Source organism: Orycteropus afer, unplaced genomic scaffold, assembly GCF_000298275.1.
Source record: "Orycteropus afer afer isolate SDZICR_OR568_19922 unplaced genomic scaffold, OryAfe1.0 scaffold00249, whole genome shotgun sequence".
NCBI lineage: Eukaryota > Metazoa > Chordata > Mammalia > Tubulidentata > Orycteropodidae > Orycteropus > Orycteropus afer.
Window position 1 is genome coordinate 3,911,928 of NW_006921836.1, and position 19,792 is coordinate 3,931,719.

At 37.3% G+C, this 19,792-nt stretch overlaps 1 protein-coding gene across 1 annotated transcript in view; it reads right to left on the reverse strand.

The window, feature by feature from the left end:
- The window catches only part of TOM1L1 (target of myb1 like 1 membrane trafficking protein), a 46,767-nt gene that overhangs the window by 3,317 nt on the left and 23,658 nt on the right, over positions 1 to 19,792 (reverse strand). Inside the window, exons 8-14 of the mRNA XM_007949653.1 lie at positions 16,940 to 17,073; positions 12,815 to 12,875; positions 12,303 to 12,420; positions 10,917 to 11,010; positions 3,534 to 3,585; positions 1,350 to 1,455; positions 866 to 947 (exon numbers count right to left, since the gene is read on the reverse strand). Coding sequence (XP_007947844.1) covers positions 866 to 947; positions 1,350 to 1,455; positions 3,534 to 3,585; positions 10,917 to 11,010; positions 12,303 to 12,420; positions 12,815 to 12,875; positions 16,940 to 17,073 — 647 coding nt within the window. The remainder of the gene's footprint in view (positions 1 to 865; positions 948 to 1,349; positions 1,456 to 3,533; positions 3,586 to 10,916; positions 11,011 to 12,302; positions 12,421 to 12,814; positions 12,876 to 16,939; positions 17,074 to 19,792) is intronic.

The window sequence follows — 19,792 nt, forward strand, 5'->3', positions numbered from 1 at the left end:
TTTCCATTCGTCCTTCTTTCCTATCCTTTCCTGCCTTCTGAGCTTTGTCCTTGGGCAAATGCTGTCATTTTGATCTCCTATAGTTGACTGTTCTACGGAGGACAGAACTACCTGGTGTTACTGTTCACTTTATAGGCTTACCTGTTGTTAGGCTGAAAATTAAGCCATGGGGGTGAATTCAGTTCTAGGCGTGAAGGGTGTCTAAGGGCCATAGTCTCAGGAGTTCCACTACTATCAGACAGTAAACCTGGTCTTTTTTAGTATTTTGAGTTTTATTCCATATTTTTACCCCACTTTATCTAAGACTTTCTACTGTGATCCCTTTCAGAGCAGTCAGCAGTGGTAGCCAGGTACCAGGTTAAGTCTTCTGGTCTCAGGGTGAGGGAGGCTGGGGTTGGCATGGTCTGTTAGTCCTCTACATCTCTGATTTTCTTTGATAAAGTCCTTGCATCTTTGATTTTCTTTACTCTTCTTTGCACCAGATGGAGAGACACCAATAATTGCACCTTAGATGGCTGCTCACAAGCTTTTAAGACCCCAGTCATTACTCACTGAAGTAGAATGTACAATATTATCTTATGCCAATTGACCTAGATGTTCTCTGAGGCTATGGTCCTGAGCCCCCAGGATTCTGGTTATTTTTTAATGTGCAACCTCAGCATTTTGATTTTTTAGTCACAAAGCCAAGAACAATGAGAACATTAAGAGCAACAGCTTCTATAAAACATTGAAAGTCATTTTTAATAAGGCCATCAATTTCTGCCAACACCTAAACAAAGTTAAATATAAAACCAAGCCCTGTTAGCTCTGTTACCAAAGGGACTATCCAGACAAAAATATATTCATCATTTTATAAATTACTTACTCTGCAGTGACAGCAGGAGCTAAGGGATCAAACTCCATTACCTCGTAGTAATTGGGTGGCTGAAGATCTTTCTTTGTCATTGCTTGGGGCGGGGGGAAAGAACCTGTAAACATACATTGTGCTTTTCCAAGAGATATGTGCAATTAATACTCTCTTTATAATTTAAAAACTTCAAATATAAGATCCTAACAACAAAATGACAGCCAGAAAGAAAACTATATGAAAGATTTCCAGACCTCAAGTAAAGATATATTTACCTTAACATTCAAAAGGCAATAGACAGTTCAACACACATTTTACCTCTCAATGTCAGTCATGATGATATTGATCCTAAGTTTGTTTACTTCATACACCTTAAAATGTAAATGAGCTGTTCTAATTTCTCCTCTCTATATATCAAGTTTTAATTACCAGTAAATGTCTGGCAGACTCATATATTCTTCTAAGTTTTCTTATTTGGTGCAAATAATAGAGTCTCAGGTACCTGGATGATTGCCAGGCAAGGGTGGCAGCCTCTGGTCTGACGATGTTGCTGGGATACTCTGTAGACTAGTTGGCTGTAGTAACACTGAATATGAATCTTCTGGAAACTGAAGAAAGCATGGCATGGGCTCAAGTAAACATTCTACATTAAGCTTTTTTCATATTATTTAGATTCCTAGGCTTCCAAGTGGCACTATTCCAAAAACCATATACTCTCAATTGGATCCAAATCAGTAATTTTTAACTATTACTTCAGTTTTCTAGACAATAACCATTTAAAAAATTATTGCTTTTCTGTTTGGTTTTATGCCCATTGCATTCTAGCTTTTCATAAAAAATTTAAAATAAAAAAACCATTTCTTTCAAAAAGCAGTATAATTGGATAACTCAGTCCAGATTCTCAGTTGTTTCGAGCTAAATATAAAATATCTCATCCTCAAGCAGGAAAAACAAAAACCTAAACAATCTTAACTCTACAGAGAAGCACCAGGTAACCCTATCAAATTAGAGTCTGATAAGATAGAAGAGTAAATTCTAAATTAGAAATATCTTCTTCTTGTCCTAGTTTTCCCCATTAATTTCAGAAATATGTACTGGGCACATACTAGATGCCAGGCACTGAAAATGGAGTAACAAATGAGGCCAAGTCCCTGCCTTCATGGAATAAACCATCAAGAAACAAACAGATGTTAGAGGAAAGTGCTATAGAGCTTAATCTTTAGGATTTACCCTTTAAATGCAAGGCAAAGAGGGTAAGAGAAGCTGCAGTGGGTGGGGAGGAGGAGGCGGAGGGAAGTGGTGCTCTGACAGAGTGGTCAGGGCCTGCCTCGCCAGTGGGACTATTTGGATGGAGCTGAATGTGAATGAAGTGGGCCTTGTGATGATCTGAGAGAAAAGCAAGTTCATAGGCTTTGAAGTGGAAGAAGCCACCGTGAATACTCTTACTTTTCACATAAATCTTAATAAAGATTTCCATGGAGAGGAAGCCAGTGTGGTTGACAGAGAGTGAGCAAAGGGAAGGGGACAAGAGGTGAAGTAGGAGAGGAATGGGGAGATCAGATCAGCATTTCAGACTTTTACTGGGTAAAATGAGTTAGCAAGAAAGACATACATGGTTTTGAATAAATGAAATGACATATAGGAGTTCTTTTGACTGCTCTGGTTTCTGTTTTGAGAATAGATTGTGAGGGCAAGGAGTAGCAGGGAAAGGGGGAAAGGCAGAGGCAGAAATAGGAAGACCCTTAGGAGGCCACTGCAGTATCCCTCTGATAGTGGAATGGGCTACGATGTCAAAGTGGAGGTGGTGAGAAGTGGCTGGATACTGGATATATTTTGAGGGTGAAAAGATAAAGTTCATGCACTATTTCCCAAGATTTCTGGCCTGAACCACTGAAAAAGTGAAGTGGTCTTCTTCCTGGGGAGGGTTGCAGGAAGAACAGGTTGGGAACAGGGACTGGGAAGAAATCAAGAGGCTTGGTTAAGTGGAATGTGAATGCATGAATTCAGAGTTTAGAGGAGGGGTTTGGGCTGGAGATTCAAATTTGTAAATGGTCAGAATGTTTATGGTTTTTCAAGATATGGGACCAAAAGAACACTGAGGAATGGAGACAGAGAAGAGAGGTCTGAAGCCTGAGCCCTGCGGTCTTCAGTACTGAAAGGGCAGTAGAGGAGGAGAGGACAGCTAAGGAGTTGGAGTTGAGATGGACTGGAGGTGAGGTGACAGAAAATCCAAAAGTGAGTGGGTCTCTGAAAGCACATGCACAAAGAGGAAGGAGTGATTAACTTTGCCACATGCCTCTGAAACACCTAGTAAGATGAGGACTGAGAACCGTAGTAGTAGTTTAGTGCTACAGAAGTCACTGGTGACCTTGACAAGAGATTTGTCAGTACAGTGGTAGGGATGAAAGCCCGTCAGATCTGTCAAAGAGGATGGGAGAAAAGAAAGTGGAAACAGCAAATGCAAACAAATGTAAAGGAATTTGATCCTTAACCATCCTCCTAATAGACGTAAGACCCACCTTAGATTAAAAAGGAGCCAAGGAAAAGTCCTATCAAGGGCTGGATCAACTCATTATATATATATATAAACACTGAGCAGAACATAAGACTTAACCAGAAATCCTTTATTTTGGCCATGATCACCTGCTGACTAGGTGCACTGCCAGAGAAGGACTTCATTACTTACATTGTCATATGTGTGACTTGAGGTGAGGTTTTGGCTGGTCCTTTGGGGAAACCTAGGATAGTGTGATAATATAGCATGGTTACCCTACAGTAAGAACACAAATGCAAAAAATAAGATGATTTTCCTGATCTAAAAACAGTATCTAAAACATACCTGCAGCAGCCTGAACAAAAGATATTTTATATAACAACTGCCACCTGGTTTCAGTGTCCATGAGTACAGGACACCCAAACACCAGAGAGAGCAAAGACACACAGTACCGTGCACAGTAAGTACATGGATAAGAACAGAGCTTTCAGTCTTTCCATCTGAGTAGCTACCACCCATCACTTTCTGAAGGAGGAGGGGAAGAGGGTGGGGAGGGTTCTGATAATTGGTAAGATGGAGGAAATACATTCCACCCTGTCTCTCCAACTGAATGCAACTATAAAACTATAAAATATTTGCACTGAGGAAATATTTGAGGATTTTGGAAGGTAAACAGTAGAAGGCACATTGGCAAAGACCAGTATTCAAAGAAGCACAGAACTGTTTGTGAATTTATCCTACTTTTTTTCCCTCTGATGTTCCCGAGCCTGAACGCAACACATTCACTGAAATCCAAAAGCAGGCATCAATGAAGAGAGACAGAACTCCAGGAGAAGCCTTCCGGTTTTCAAGGAGCAGAATGGAAATTCTCAATGTTCAGAGAGTGTAGAAATCCTTCTTCCCCTTTCCTTCCCTCTGCTCGCTCACACCAACTCCTAGGCAATTGCAAGGTACAAACAAGGACAGGGGACAGGGGGGGGCAACAGGAACCTATAGGAGCTTAACCTGTGGGGGAGGAGAACGTTTCTCTCCACTAGGTAGAACTGTGATCTCAATAGTGTGGCGCAAACCTTTGGTGTTTCTTTCTTCCTGTCCTGCCACGTGGGCCTAGTCATAACACAGCTGAGGAAATCAGTATCAGAGTGGGTAATTAAAGTCCCAGCTTTCTGACTGAAGAACCAAAAAGGGAATTCCAAGAAACCAGAAAGTACCAGAGAAATCAAAAGGGAAGAATTCAGGAAAGCAGCCTCATAAAATCGTCTTTGATGTCCTAGACTCAACCCTCCACTGTATATGCATAAATCTGACCCCAGTCAGGCTGGCGAGGACACTGAGAACTAAACACATAGCCTCCAGTCCATACCTCGGACCGATCACCAGTGAGTGGACATGGGGACCAACCTGAATAACCATGCAAAGGCTTTAAAAACAATGTGGAACAAAACTCAAAATCATTAAAAAAAAAAAAAAAACAGGTTTGCTGGTCTGACAGAGCCTGGTGAGACTCCTGAGACTATGATCCCTAGCCACCCTTCAGGTCTGGACTTGAACTCACTCCTGTGGCTTCCAGCCAAACAACAGACAGGCATTTGGGGTAAACATTTACATCAGGTAGATACACCCCTTGGAGCGAATAATCATGGGAGAACAGAAAGGCTGTGTATGCACAGGGAGACAGCTCAGGGGGCAGGAATGCTTGGGAGGGAAGGACACAGGGAAGAGTAACTATGAGGAGGAAGTAGGAAAAGAGCTGTGACACCGTGGGAATTTCAGTCAATGTCATAAGACAAAATGTGTACGAACAGCTATATAGAAAATGGATTTTCTCTGTAAACTTTCACCTAAATCACAATAAAAATTGAAAACAAAACAAAACAACAAAAAAAAAACACCCTAACATTGGAAGTAAACCACAGAAAGCAGGTTGATACTTATGGCGTGAACCTAACCAACTGTTTGCCTACTAAAACTAAAATATCAACATTCCCAACAGGATTGAAATAAGGCAAAAAGGCTCAAGATATATATTCAAAATATTCAGGATACAATTCAAAATTACAACATAAGAAGAACCAGGAAAATTTCAACATCTATGAGAAAAGAGACTCACCCACACACACCGATGCCAAGAAGACAGAAGCTGGAATTATCTGCCAGAGATTGTAAAGCAGCTATTATATTTATACAAAACAACATGTGCCTTCTGAGTTTATTTGCCAACTGCTCCTTCCATCCCCCACAGGTATTTAAATATGTGCTGCTGTGCCAATTTCTTTTACATGTTGCTGTAAAAAAAAAAAAAAAAATTCACATAGCACATTTATAAAAATACCTCCAGAGTGTAGGCAGGGGTTGGTAAACAAACAGAAGTCACGTGTTATCTGTGTAAAAATACAGTATTATACAAACACTCCAGCAAGCAATCACAAACAATCTTGAAAAAAATGGAAAAATAGTGTCAGCAAAGAAATAGAAGATATAAAGAACCAAATGGAAATTAAAAAAAAAAAATTGAAAAATACAGTAACAGAATAAAAACAAGATCAGCTCAGTAGCAAAATGGAGATGACAGGGGAAATAAGTTAGTGAACCTGAACATAAATCATCAACAAAAACTATCCAATCTGAACAACAAAGAAAAGAAAAAAGTAAAAATGAAAGGTGAACCCTTGGGACTTATAACACAATGACAGCAGTCTAACATTTGTGTCATCAGTCCCAGGAGAAGAACAGATAGTATGTTTTGCTGAAAAAAAAAAAAATTTAAATAAAGATTGCAAACTTCCCAAGTCTGGTGAAAGACATAAACACAAAGATTTAAGAAGTTCTGAGTAGTGGGTTAGATGGTGGCCCCCAAAAGATACACGCACAGCATAATTCTGGGAACCTGAGAATGTTGCTTTATTTGAAAAAAAAAAAGATCTTTGCAGTTGTAATTAATTTAAGGACCCTGAGATGAGATCATCTTGTATTGCCCAGATGGGCACTAAATCCAATGACAAGTATCCTTATAAGAGAAAGGCATCGGGAGATCTGAGACACAAAGAGGAAAAGGCAATGTGAAGAAGAAGGCAGAAACTGGAGTGATGAAACCACAAACCAAAGAAGTCATGGAATGCTGTCAGTCACCAGGATGGAAGGGGCAAAGAATGGATTTTCTCCTAGAGACTCCAGAAGGAGAATGGCGCTGCTGAATTTTGGACTTTTAGCCTCCAGAACTGTGAGATAATAAATGTATGTTGTTTTAAGCTACACGGTTTGTGATAGTTTATTATGGCAGCCACAGAAAACTAATACACTCAGCAAATCCCAACCAGATAAACCAAGAGAATTTCACACCATGATACATCACAATCAAACTGCTCAAGACTAGGGGAAAAAAAAAAAAAATTACTGGAAACAGCTAGAGAAAAACCACGCATTACCTATAGGAGAACAAAAATTCAAATGAATGAAGATTTCTCATAAGCCACTTAGATCAGAAGAGATTGGAACAATATTTTTAAATTGCTGAAAGGATTGTCAACCCAGAATTCCATATCCAGTGAAAATTTCTTTCAAGAGTGAAGATGAAATAGTGACATTCTCAGATGAAGTAAAACTAAGAGATTTCCTGCCAACAGACCTTCTCTAAAAGAACTACTATAGGAAATTCTTCACAGAGAAGGAAAATTATAGTATAAGAAAATAAAGAAGAACAACAGAAATGGTAAATATCTGGGTAAATATAATAAGACTGTTCTCTTGAGTTCCTTAAAATGTATTTGAGGACTGAAAGCTAAAATTATAACACTGTCTTGTGGTTTTCATCAATGTATGTAGATATATACAGTAGGTAAAACAACCATAATGTAAAGGGGAAATGGTAAGGGGGTCTATATAATGATAAGATTTCTACATTCTACTTCATGTGGTAAAATAATGATTCTAAATAGACTGAAAAATTAGCTATGTATATTGCAACCACCAGAGTGACTACATTATGTATGTGTGTGTGTGTGTGTGTGTATAGATAGATAGATAGATAGATACATACATACATACATACATACATATATACATACACTCTCTACAAGGATACAGTTAAAATCATAAAGGATAAATTAAAGTGGAATACTAAAAAGATTCAAATAATTCAAAAGAAGGCAAGAAAGATGAAATAAAGAAACAAAAGTAGTAGGGACAAACAGAGCAAAATATATAATGGTATACCTAAATTGAAATGTATCAATGCTTACATTAAATGTAAATGATCTAAATACACCAATTAAAAGAGAAAATGTAAGAAAAAAGGGCATGACCCAACTCTATGCTATCTACTAGAAACTCACTTCACATATGTGGATAAACTTAAGTTAAAAGCAAAAGGATGGAAAGATGCAAATATTAATCAAAAGAGACTTAGAATGGCTGTATTACTATTAAAGTAGACATCAGAGCAAAACAAATTAAAAGGGACAAAGAAAGGCATTCCCACTCCCAGAAAGTCAATTCTAACTCATAGGGACCCTTTAGGATAGAGAACTGCCCCATGGGATTTCGAAGGCTGTAATCTTTATGGAAGCAGACTTCCTCACCTTTCTCATACGGAGTGGCTGATGGGTTTGAACTGCCAGCCTTTTGGTTAGCAGCCGCATGGTTAACTACTGTACCTCAGAAGAGCTCCTTAAGAAGGATATCACATAATAATGAAAGGCTACATTCACCAAGAAGACATTTCTAAATGCATAGTCACTTAACACCAGAGATTAAAAAAAAAAAAATCAATTTTCCTACATGGAAATTTTTAAGCTTTCATTCCAATGAATTCTAAGAACTTTAACAATTATTCTGATGTCTGGATTTTGGTCAGATGCCTATTAACAGTATTTCTCACTGTATGATCAGAGAACAACTGCTTTTATTCTCCTTGGAGGCTTGTTAAAATAGAAGATTCCTGGAACTTATACCCAATCTCAGGGGCCCTCGTGGTTATCGGTAAAGCACCTGGCTGCTAACCAAAAGGTTGTCAGTTTGAACCCATCCAGTGGTTCTGCAGGAGAAAGACTTGGCACATCTGTTCCTATAATGATTACAGCCTAGAAAACTATGTGGCAGTTCTACTCTGTGACAAGAGGTCACTATGAGTCAATATTGACATCTAAAATGTGGCATCTAACCACAAACCCTCCATCTACTGAATCAGAGTTTCTGGGGGACAGCAGTTTGACTTTTTAACAAGCATGCAAGTGATTTTCACACACAGTAAAGTATGAGATCCACTATATTACTCATTAAAATGAGTAGCTATTAGCTAGGATTTGATTTGAGTGTGTGTGTGTGTGTGTGTGTGTGTGTTTTATACAGATGCTTGTAATGGGATTTTGTGTGCATTACTCATTCTTTCTCTTATTACCCAACAAGACTGGAATAACAGGAAAACAGAATGAGCTACTTTAGACATTATTTACCAAGCAACTTCACTAGGGATCTGCTTACAACATTTTAACATTTACTTACATACCACATGGGAGCTCTAGTGGCTTAGTGCTTAAGGCATCTGACTGCTAACTAGAAGGCTGGTAGTTGAAACCCACCGGCCACTCCTCAGAAGGAAGATTGGGCAATCTACTTCCGTTGTGATACTGCCTTGGAAACCCAAGGAGGGGTCGCTGAGTCAGATCTGACTTGATGGCAGTGAGTTTGGTTTGGTTTGGTACATCCCACACAGTTGAGATCAGATGCAGCCAACCTAAGGTACTGACCCAACTTAGTGGTTTATGAGACAGCCCTTGACACTATCATTATCTGACATACGGATCTTTCTTTTTTCCTCTTCCATTGCTCTTCTTTTTGGTTCATTTTCCTTCCCAGTTTGATTATTCTTTCTGATTCTCTTCCTTCATCCTTCTTTCATTTAATACAGAAAAAATAATTTAGTGATATTAGATACTTGAGTTTTTAAATAAAACAGCTGGCAACTTCAAAATAAAATGAGAAATCTCTAAATCCACTGCTACACCACCTAGGCATACTGGTGAATGGAGAAAAAAGCAAAGTTCAGAATAGTAAACGATGTTGTATTTTATAAAGGAGAAAAATGATATCCATATTTGCCTAAAGAAAGTTGGAAGGTGAAATGAGAAATTAATAAAAGTGGTTATCTAGGTGGAGGCAGGAAATGGCCAAAGGAGAAAAAGAGACAAGGGAGAAGAGGGGTGGGGGAAGGATGAGATCAAGAATTTTGCTTTTATACCTTTTTATACTGTTTTGTTATCTGAATCATAGAAATGTCTTCCCTATTAACTACAGTATATATATTAAAAATACATATATTTTGGTGTAAGGCAAGGCCAGCTTCTGTTTATTTCTTACATTATTTTATCTTGCCTGTCCCTGATCACTTTTTTAGTTTCTTCTGTATCCTTCCTGCATTTATTTTATGCAAAGAGGCAATCATACCCATATATCTTATTCTGGCTTTCTTACACAAATGCAATGCAGTATATATGCATTGCTTAACATTTTATTTCACTTAACAACAAATATATCAGTGATTATCCCTCATACAGAGGGCCTACCTTTTTATTCCAGTTGTATATCAATGCACTAAGTAGATGTTTATTTAACTAGTCCCAACAAATGGGTGCTTGAACTATTTCCAATTATTTGCTTTTGAGCAAAATGCTGTATAGTCTTGTAAATACCTCATTCTGTATAAATGCAATATCAATTCTTAGAATTAACATTATAGGTTCAAAGGTAAATGCATTTATAATTTTGATATCATCATTTGACCCTCATAAGGTTCTATAATTTTGTGATAGTATCTTAATTTCTACAGCCAACAAATTACATATTATCAAATGTTAGCATTTTTGCCAATCTGACAGATGAAATAATTATCTCTTCCTATAGTTTCATTTACATTGTCTTTCTATATATGAAGTTGAGTGCTTTTGTATATGTTTATGAGTCATTTGTACTTCTTTTTTGGTGAACAATCAGTATCAGTTCATCAGACCTGCCACTTGATAGCTATATTAACTTGGGCAAGCTCTATTCCCTTTCCACATCTCAGGCTCCTTTTCTGTAAAATGAGAATAATATTATTACTGATCCAGGAACTTTGTGAAGATTATGTAAGAAAAACAAAAAGAGCTCAGCAAAGTGCCTGACACATGGCAAGTGACCTGTCATTGGTGTAGTCACTACGATTACAATTTTGAACCTCACTTCTCTTCTCTCTCCTGTGTCACTGTATTCCTGTTTTACCCCACTATCTGTTACCATTAAAAAATAATAGAAACAGGTAATTTCTTGAAGCCTTCTTATGTTACCAAATGCTATATTAGGCATTTTATAGATAGTATCTTACCAAATCTTTGTAAGAATCCTAGGAAGTAGTCTCAGGAGAAAAATGGAGGTTCACAGTGGTTAAGAACCTCAACCAAGGTCATACAGAATGCAGTACTGAGACTGAAACTCAGGTCTGTTTTCTAAATAAGTACTTTAGCTATTATGCCATGTATTATTCTTAAATATAAGTAACAGAATGATATCGTATTAGTTCTGTAGTATTACTGACATACTTACAAGGGTGCTTCTGTATTTTCTGAGGCTAGCAAGTCTACCTGTGAATGATGACTGGGGTTCACGTTTGTAACAACAGGACTTGATGATCTAAAATCTAGAACACAAAATGGATTAGTTGCTTGGTTTCAAAACATTTTGTCAGTCAGTTCTGCTGGGTTTTACAAAGTGAAAAACAACCAAATTAAAGAGGATAATTTAGAAATTTCTGTCACCATAAAACCATGAGATTTCTTTAAAAATGAAAAATCATCATTCATGGCAGCTGGAAAGAAAGAAATCCTGTGCTGCAAAAAAAAAAAAAAAAGGCTGTTGTAAAGGTAGCAAATGCTATTGTTTGGGTTTTCTAAAATCCCAAATTAATTCAAAATGGAATGGATATTACATGTCTTGTTTTGTCAAGCACAGATGTAAAATGCTGACTTGTATATTTACAACTCTATGCTGACCTCCCAAGCTCTTAAGTTTCTATAATCCTAAGTGCATCACAAAGGAAATAACTATTTTATCCCTCTGAAAATTACTGTTAAAGACCTAAGAAAACTCTCCAATGTAACAGGACCCCACACATTCCATCATCCCACATAAGCAAGTACCCAACATTTTAGAACTAGAGTAAGTTATTAAAAAAACACACAAACTCAGTGATACTGAATATTTTGACTCTGGAAAAGTCCTTAAGAGAAAAACAAACTGATTTTAGTTTGGCAAAACTTTGGAAATTCAGCTTCTCGTCATTTTTATTTCATAATTTACCAAAACTTTTTGGGAGTAAGGATAGTAGAAGACGACAAATACAAGAGATAAGATAGGTAACCCTATACCTATGGTGCAATTTACAAACATTATTTCATTTATCTTCACAGCAATCTTACAAGGTAACCATTGTTCTCATTTTATAAAGAAGGGAATCTCAAAGGTTGGGTGGTTAAGAGATGGCAGAGCTGGGATTTCTCTACTGTTTTTCCCTCTACACATCACCACATGTATTAGGCCTTGTAATTCCTGATTTCTTCATCATCTAATTTCATCATGTATTCCCTTACCTGATACTGTGGTATAGCAGAGAAACCCAAAGATAATAGTGTCTGGCTTCAAAGTAGCTTTACACACTGGCCATGGAGTTGAACAATGTCTCCAAACTGGTCAGGTGAACTGAGATTCTAAGCCTGTGGGATGAGTTTCAAGGACCTCCTCCCCCAAACACATCCCATTCCTGTATTGAATTGACCCAAGCATTGGCTGGGAAGGAATTACATTTCCAGATATAGTTCTCTGATATTCCAAGTGACTTCATTCCTTCTCAGGTGACATTTAATTATGAAACCAAGAGAACTGTTTCATTTCAAGCTCTTTCAATGGTCTGAAAAGGGCCGAGTGCTTATTTACTTAAATCTGACAGCTGAGCATTCACAGCGCTGAGTTCTCCCAATGTGGCCCTAGGAGTTGGGGGACTGGGGCTTAGGTCAAGGAGATCACAGGATGGGGCAGAAGGTTCACTGGTTGTCTGAAAACAAAGCAATAAAAACACAAATTAGAAAAAAATGTGTCATGTAGTTTATCAGGATCCCACCCCGCCTCAGTTGCCAATGACTTTGGAAGGGAGAGGATCTGGTTTGGACACATTTTGAGGGAGAATTTGCTCTTCAATAGGCAACTCTATTACTAATCATATCTCACTACCTATATGAAGTTCTGCTTAACTAGGGATTCTTATTATCTCTTGTTAATAATTTAATAACATCAAGTCATTACGGCAAATATTCTGCACCACCAAAACTACTCCAAACTGCCAATGTGCCCCTCTTCTTTTTTAAGACTTGTTTTAGATAAGCCTTGTTCTCATTGTACAATTGGTAAAGTGTTCCATTTTTTATTTTATAAAATTTCTGTTTGCTTACATTGGCAGCTTCTTCCTGGTTCTTACTTTGCTCCAAAACTCTTTGCTGGTTTCGAGTAAACCTGTTTAAATGATCAAAATGCAAGTATTTAAAAGAAAACAAATATGAAAATTCTACAATATGTAACAAATTATTAATGCAAAAATATTCTGAACAAAGACAATCAGCCTAACCCAAACTCAATTTCCAATAAAATATATTTTTTAAATAACTTACTGCCAGTATAATATGGCCACTAGAGAAAACTGCTAAGAAATGGAAAAGTATTAAAAAATTATAACTCAATCATCCAGAAATAGTTCCCATTAACATTATGATGTATTTGTTTTTAGTTCTTTGTTCTATAAGTGATTCTATTTTTAAACTTAGTTGTAATTATATATAATTCTGTGCCCTAATTCAATTATGTTGTAAGCATTTTTCTAGGAACATAATTATTCGGCTATACAATTTTTAACGGCTGCATGATATTTTACATTATGAATGTATCACATGTTTGACTATCCTTATTCTGAAATATTTCCAATTTTGCCATTATAAATAATAATCCATAAAAATTCAAATACATTCCAAGTATTTTAATTGTTTTACTATTCATCTTTTCATAAGACACTTGATACTAACTAAAAACATTGACCTTCAAAACTTTTTAGATTTTATATTGTTTGTTCATTGCTGGTAAAGGTGGAGTAGTTAAATAAATAGCAGAACAGATTTGAAAGAATAATGAAGTTGAGGCAGAAGTCCAAAGTTCAAATGTCAGCATTAATATCTAGTAGTCATATGATCATGCACATGACCTAATGTACCTCAGTTCTCCACCTGTTAAAAGGCAGCAACAACATTTGAACAACTTCCCTCAGAGTTATTTTCAGGGGCAAACATATGTATAAAGGTAGATGGTATGTAAATAGATAGATACATGCATGCATGCATGCACACACACACAAATAGTGAGAGAACACAGGTGGATGGATATGAAAATGTTGTCTTTACAAACTGAGAGTTGGTTTAGAAACATATAGTATTACTGTTATGACACATTAATGCCATGAGCCTGGAATCTGAACATGTACTTAGGTTTAAGAATTTTCACCTTCAAAAAACACGTATTTTTTTCCCCTTCCATTTATAGTATTGTCTTCTTATGTACTGGTCTGTTATGCACTGGTCTTAAATGACCTTTGCAGGTCACATTTCCATTTCCTTGTTTGCAAAATTATTCCCTGTACCTAATGGGGGCAAGACTTTTGAGATCCTGGAATGCATTTTACATGGCAGGATGGATATGACTCTTTGGGGGCCATCAGGTAGACTACAACAAGAAAAATAATGACATCTTGAAGAGTTCTACATGCTAATCACTAAAACTAGTCTATTTGTTGGGTTATGTGGCAAAGAGGATTAAGGCTGCAAATGGACTTAAGGTTAGTAGTCATCCAACTTTATAATAGGGAAATTATCCTGGATTGCACAGGTGGGCACAATGTAATCACAAAGGTTTTAAATGTGGATAATGGAGGCAGAAGAGAAGTAAGAGTGATACAATGTGAGGACTCAGCCAGATATTGATGGCTCTGAAGATGGAAAAGCAGGAAGCCTCTAGAAGCTGCAAAAGGCAAGGGAATGAATTCTTTCCTAGAGTGTCCAAAAAGGAATGCAACTCTGCTGACACCCTGATCTTAGTCCAGTTGAGTCCTGTTGCAAAACTCTGACCTATGAAACTGTAAGATAATAAATTTGTATTGTTTTAAGCCACAAATGTTGTGGTAATTTGTTTCAGCAGTCCTAGAAAATGAAAACACTAGATCAGTCTCTTTCCTAGCAGCAAGAATTTTAAGGAAAACTTAAGTGTTTCTGTCACGCAATTGACTGCCGTCAGCTTGGCATACATGGTTCAAAGCTGAATCACAATGAGCTTTCCACAGAGGTAACTCAATCTTCGGACATCCAGACCAAATCAACACATATTTCCCTTCGGAGGAAGTCTTTCGTCAGCGGTCTTAGGTTTGCAGCAGAATCCTCCACAATGAAAACCAGGAGGCAGCACTATACTGAAAGCCAATTTTTTTCCCCTAATAATCTTTCCACTTACAAAGATTTTAAATGTAAGAAACAAAGGGTAAGGATCATGAGACTGTTCAGTGTTAAGAGACCATGGTCACTGGACTTGTTGATGCCCTGTCACCTTTCTGTCAGAATAGCTGTTGTCCCTACTAAATATGAGATAGTAAAAGAATAAGAAACATAATTTTACAGCTACTGGTTTTATGCCACAAATTCTCTTGGTTTACTCATGATCAGTTGAAAAATATCTATTCAGTAAATTAAAGGCTCAGTGGGACATTAATGATGATTAACAGGAGAAGAAATCAACATTTAATAAGTGCCAATATGCTAGTGTTCTGCTGTCCAACCCTCTCCATAAGTATTAAACAGACTGTAAACAAAAACAAAAACACAACAAAGACCAACTCAATTGAACCTTAAAAAGGTTAAACAACTTGTCTGGGATCATCAGGTAGGTCTGAATCTAGGCCTGTTCAGCTTTATCCCTCATGCCATACGGTTCCATTCTTCATCGGCTGGTTGAAAAGATAGCTAGTACACAATTAAACATTCCTGGTGAACTGCTAACAGAGCAGTATTCTGGAAACGTCAGTTTAACTGGAAGGAACACCTCTGGCATTTAGTGTGTATGGACCATACAAGGGAAAATGTCCTTCCCAAAATGCCATATGACTTCTAAAGAGATAAAAGAATGTAGCCAAAGTTAGCAGCACTCAGAGGTTCCAGAATTGTAATTTGAGGAAGCGCTATGGACAGAGTTGAAAAGTGGGACCAGAAGACTTACCTGGAGCTATGATTTATACACAGCATTTTACATAAGACTGAGGAGCTCTGGAGTGGTGCAAATGGCTAAGCACTGGACTATTAGCCAAAAGGTTGGTAATTTGAACCAACAAGAGGCACCTTGCAAGACAGGCCTAGAGACTGCTTTTGAAACGTCACACCCTTAAAAACCATAAGAAGCAGTTCTACTCTACACACATAGAGCTGCTGTGAGCTGAAATAGACTCAACAGCAACTAACAATAGCAACAACAAAAGACTGTGAAGCACTTGTCTCTATCAAAGTGTGTAGCAGTTTCATAGGACTGGGTTCTGGGTACACACTCTCCCCAAGTCTTTTATACTTTATAGTAACTTTACTAACAGTATGTGCTCTTTCTCTGCTCCTTGTTTAGTCAACTTCTACTTATTCCATAGTTCTCAGGTTAAATGGTATTTCCTCAGAGAGGTTTTCCCTTCCTTTCATCCCAACCTGGATTAAGTCCACTTGTTATTCTCACTAAATAGACCTCCTGAACTTTTGTTTCCATAATATTTATATTTCAATTTCCAAACATGGACATTTGTATTATAATTTAATATATTTTCCTGATTACTGACTAGACTAATAGTCTGGACTATCAGATTATCATTCTGATAAACAAATGAGTCAGAAATAACTGAGATGTCCAATAATAAGTGAAGTATGAGATAAACATGGACCATTATACAACCCACCAAAACCTTTTAAAAACACTGGATACACTAATACTGGTTACAGTGAATAAAATAAAAAAAGAAATAAAAATACATGTTCTTTATGTTCACAACTATAAAAACTGTAGGAACAAAAACAGGTGAAAAAAATCAGGTATATTTAAATTTTTATCTTCATAATTTTTCTATGGAAATAAAAAAAAAAATCTATGTTCCTATATAAAATTTGGTTGCTCTGTTTTTGTATAGACTATTTTCTCCATACAAAATTCTCTCTCCATTATTCTTTGCCATTCCATATTCTTCTCTATCTTAAAACTCAGCTCAAATCCTACTTTCATCAAGGTGTTTTGTCTGTGCCATTCATCAGTTTGAGAGCCTACCACGTGCTCAGTGTAGACAATATAGAAGACCAGGACCAAGCTCCTGTATCTCAGGAGGAAGAGGTGGCCTTGTCTTTAACTCATTCTTGATCTTCCAAGTGCTTCAGCTTGTGGGCACTTGAGTGAAAATGCTGAATAACTGGTGGTAAAACAGGAACTGGAGGAGGAGTGGAGAGGGTACTCCATTTGCTCACCTCTCATATCCAAGGAGGGCATTATTCAAATCCTCATTCACTTGAATTAGCTCAATAGTTACATCTTCATTCTCTACCACCACCAGCAGGTCCATGATCCTCTCCTGCATCTCTCGACACGTCTTATAAAGTTTCTGCCAAAGAAATGAGAGAGAATTCTTCTTCCACACTATGAACACTCTACAAAAGAAAAAATGACTCGCCAATCTGCATATACCTATGATCAATCCCACAATGAGGCATCTATGGGAGACTACCAAAGTATTCGACTATGGACAATTTATCCTTCCTAACAGATGGTTAGAAAATGATATATAGAATGAGTTATAAAATTACTACATTTTCCTCTAAAAATGAAAACAGGTGTCATAAGGTCAATGTAGTAAATTGAATGGAATTCTGGGCTAGAGTTACAAGTGGTATATGGGCATTACAAATGCATTGCTTACTAGCTGTGCAATGTTAGAACATAAAATACTTATTTTCTAAAACTGTTTCCTCATTTGATAAATGGAAATTATACCACATGTCACATCTACCTCAAGGGATGACATAAAAATCAAATGAGATGTGAGTAATGAGGAACTCTAATTATAAAGCACTACATAAAACACAAAATGCTATTGTCGTTATTAGTGGTAGTGGAAAAAGTAGTTAAAAAACATTTACAACAGCATAATTTTATTTCCTATAATGCTTTGCTTAACTAAACATTTAAAATTTACAGTTCCTAATTATATTCCAAAATAAACTGAACCAGGATTTAAAAAAAAGAAAAGAAAACAAAACTAGTCATGGATAATATCTATATTCAGATTATCAATAATCATTCCATTAAGTCTTGACCATACCCCAAACCAACTTTTTCTCATAAGCATCAGAAGCAACTACAACACATATCCTAATTCAGGATCTCTGGGACTGGGGCCTGGGAATCTACATTTTTAACAAGTACTCCAAGTGTTTCTTATGTACACTGACATTTAAAAACCGCTCCCTCTTCAATGACACCTTGGCTAGAATTTGCCCAAGTAAGTAATAACAAATTAACATTAGGCAAAAACAAGAGAAGTCTACACTTACAAAACAAAAGCAGCAGAGCTTGCTAAAAATCATACCAGAATATTATCTGACTCATTCCCTCAAGAAAGAATAACCTGCTGAAAATTTATGCTTCATGGAAACCATTTAGAATCTCAAACAACCTATTTCAAGACTCTTGACAGAAAATCTCTAAATAAATAAATCAAACCATTACTAACTGGCATTTACACTCAGAGTTTTGTAAAAGCCTCTACCCCCAGAAAATCATAAGAAAAATGTTTAGAAGACAAAATGTGATAAGAGGAAAAAAAAATGAGACAGACAGAAGAAAGATATAAGTTTTCATATGTGTCATATGTAGCCAGAAAAACTATCTTATTTGCTAATGACTTGGCCACTGTCAGCAATGGCACAGCACAAAGGTTAATAAAACTTTTCCTTAAAGGTCGAGACAGTAAATATTTTCAGCTTTGTAGGCCATAAAGTTTCTGTTGTAACTACTCAACTCTGCTGTTACAGCATGAAAGCAGCCACAGGCAGCATATAAACAAACGGGTGTAGTCATGTTCCAATAAAACTTTATTTACAAAGACAGGTGACTCCCTGGATTTGGCCCACAGGTGGTATTCTGTAGTATGGTGCAAAGAGAACAGACTTTTAGACTCAGCAGACCTGAGTTCAAATCCCACCCTTCCACTGTTTTATCTGTAAAACAATACTAACAGCAACTATCATGTAGACTTGCTGTTAGGAATAGAAAATGGTGTTGTTAAAGCCCCACAGTGCCTATTATACAGTAGGCAATCAGTGAATATGCTATGGTTGCCTGAAGAAGTGTTACTATACGCTTAACTAATACAATTCTGGGAACTCTGGTAGCACAGTGGCTAAGACACTTGACTGCTAACCAGAAGGCTGGCGGTTCAAACCCACCAGCCACTCCTCGGAAGGAAGATGGGGCAATCTACTTCCCTAGTGATACTGCCTCGGAAACCCAAGGAGGGGTCGCTATGTGTCGGGTCCGACTCGATGGCACATAACAACAACAATACAATTCGGTAATACTCATGCTGTTATTCAGGACCCAATATTTATACAAAGGAAAGAAGCATGAATGACATTTAAGAGCAACCTCATTAGGAATGGGAACCTAGGTTCCTTTGTATTTCGTTTAGTGAGTATACAGAAATTGCTTCTCTTGTTGCTCACTGGCAGCCTTGCTAGAGCAATGTTAAGATCAAGGAAATACAATGGCTGTTAGATGCCTGTGACAAAAATGTAGAAATTAATTTGAAATGAATTAGCAGCCAACATCAATAGCCCCTGGTCATAAGAAATCCTTCCTTTTGCCCTTTCAAGAGACAGATGGAATGGAAAACATGAAAGGAGCACCACGTCTCTCAGCAGGTTTGCAAAGCAGAATCTGAAAAATCTCTTCAAAAGCCAGCCCACTCTGATCTTTGCAATTGATGTTTGTCTCAGAGAAGGGCCAAGCCACCTGGAAACAGCACCATGGGCAAAAAGGATGGGTCAGAAGTTCCCACAGCAGACACTTGCAGGGCTGGTGGATGGTGGGGAGCAGTCAAAACACAGAGAACAGCTGCTGGTGCATATGTTCATCAGAGAGCTCCTGGAATCCCCTCCCTTTATACCATATCAAAGCAAGGGCAACTTTCGAAGTTAAAGTGAATTTACTAGTCAATTCAAAAGTCTGTCATGCAAAACAAAAGGAGGCTCATTAAGAGGTTCCTCTCCCTACACCAGATGTCTACTCCTCCACAGAAAGGAGCTCTCTCAACACTTTGAGCT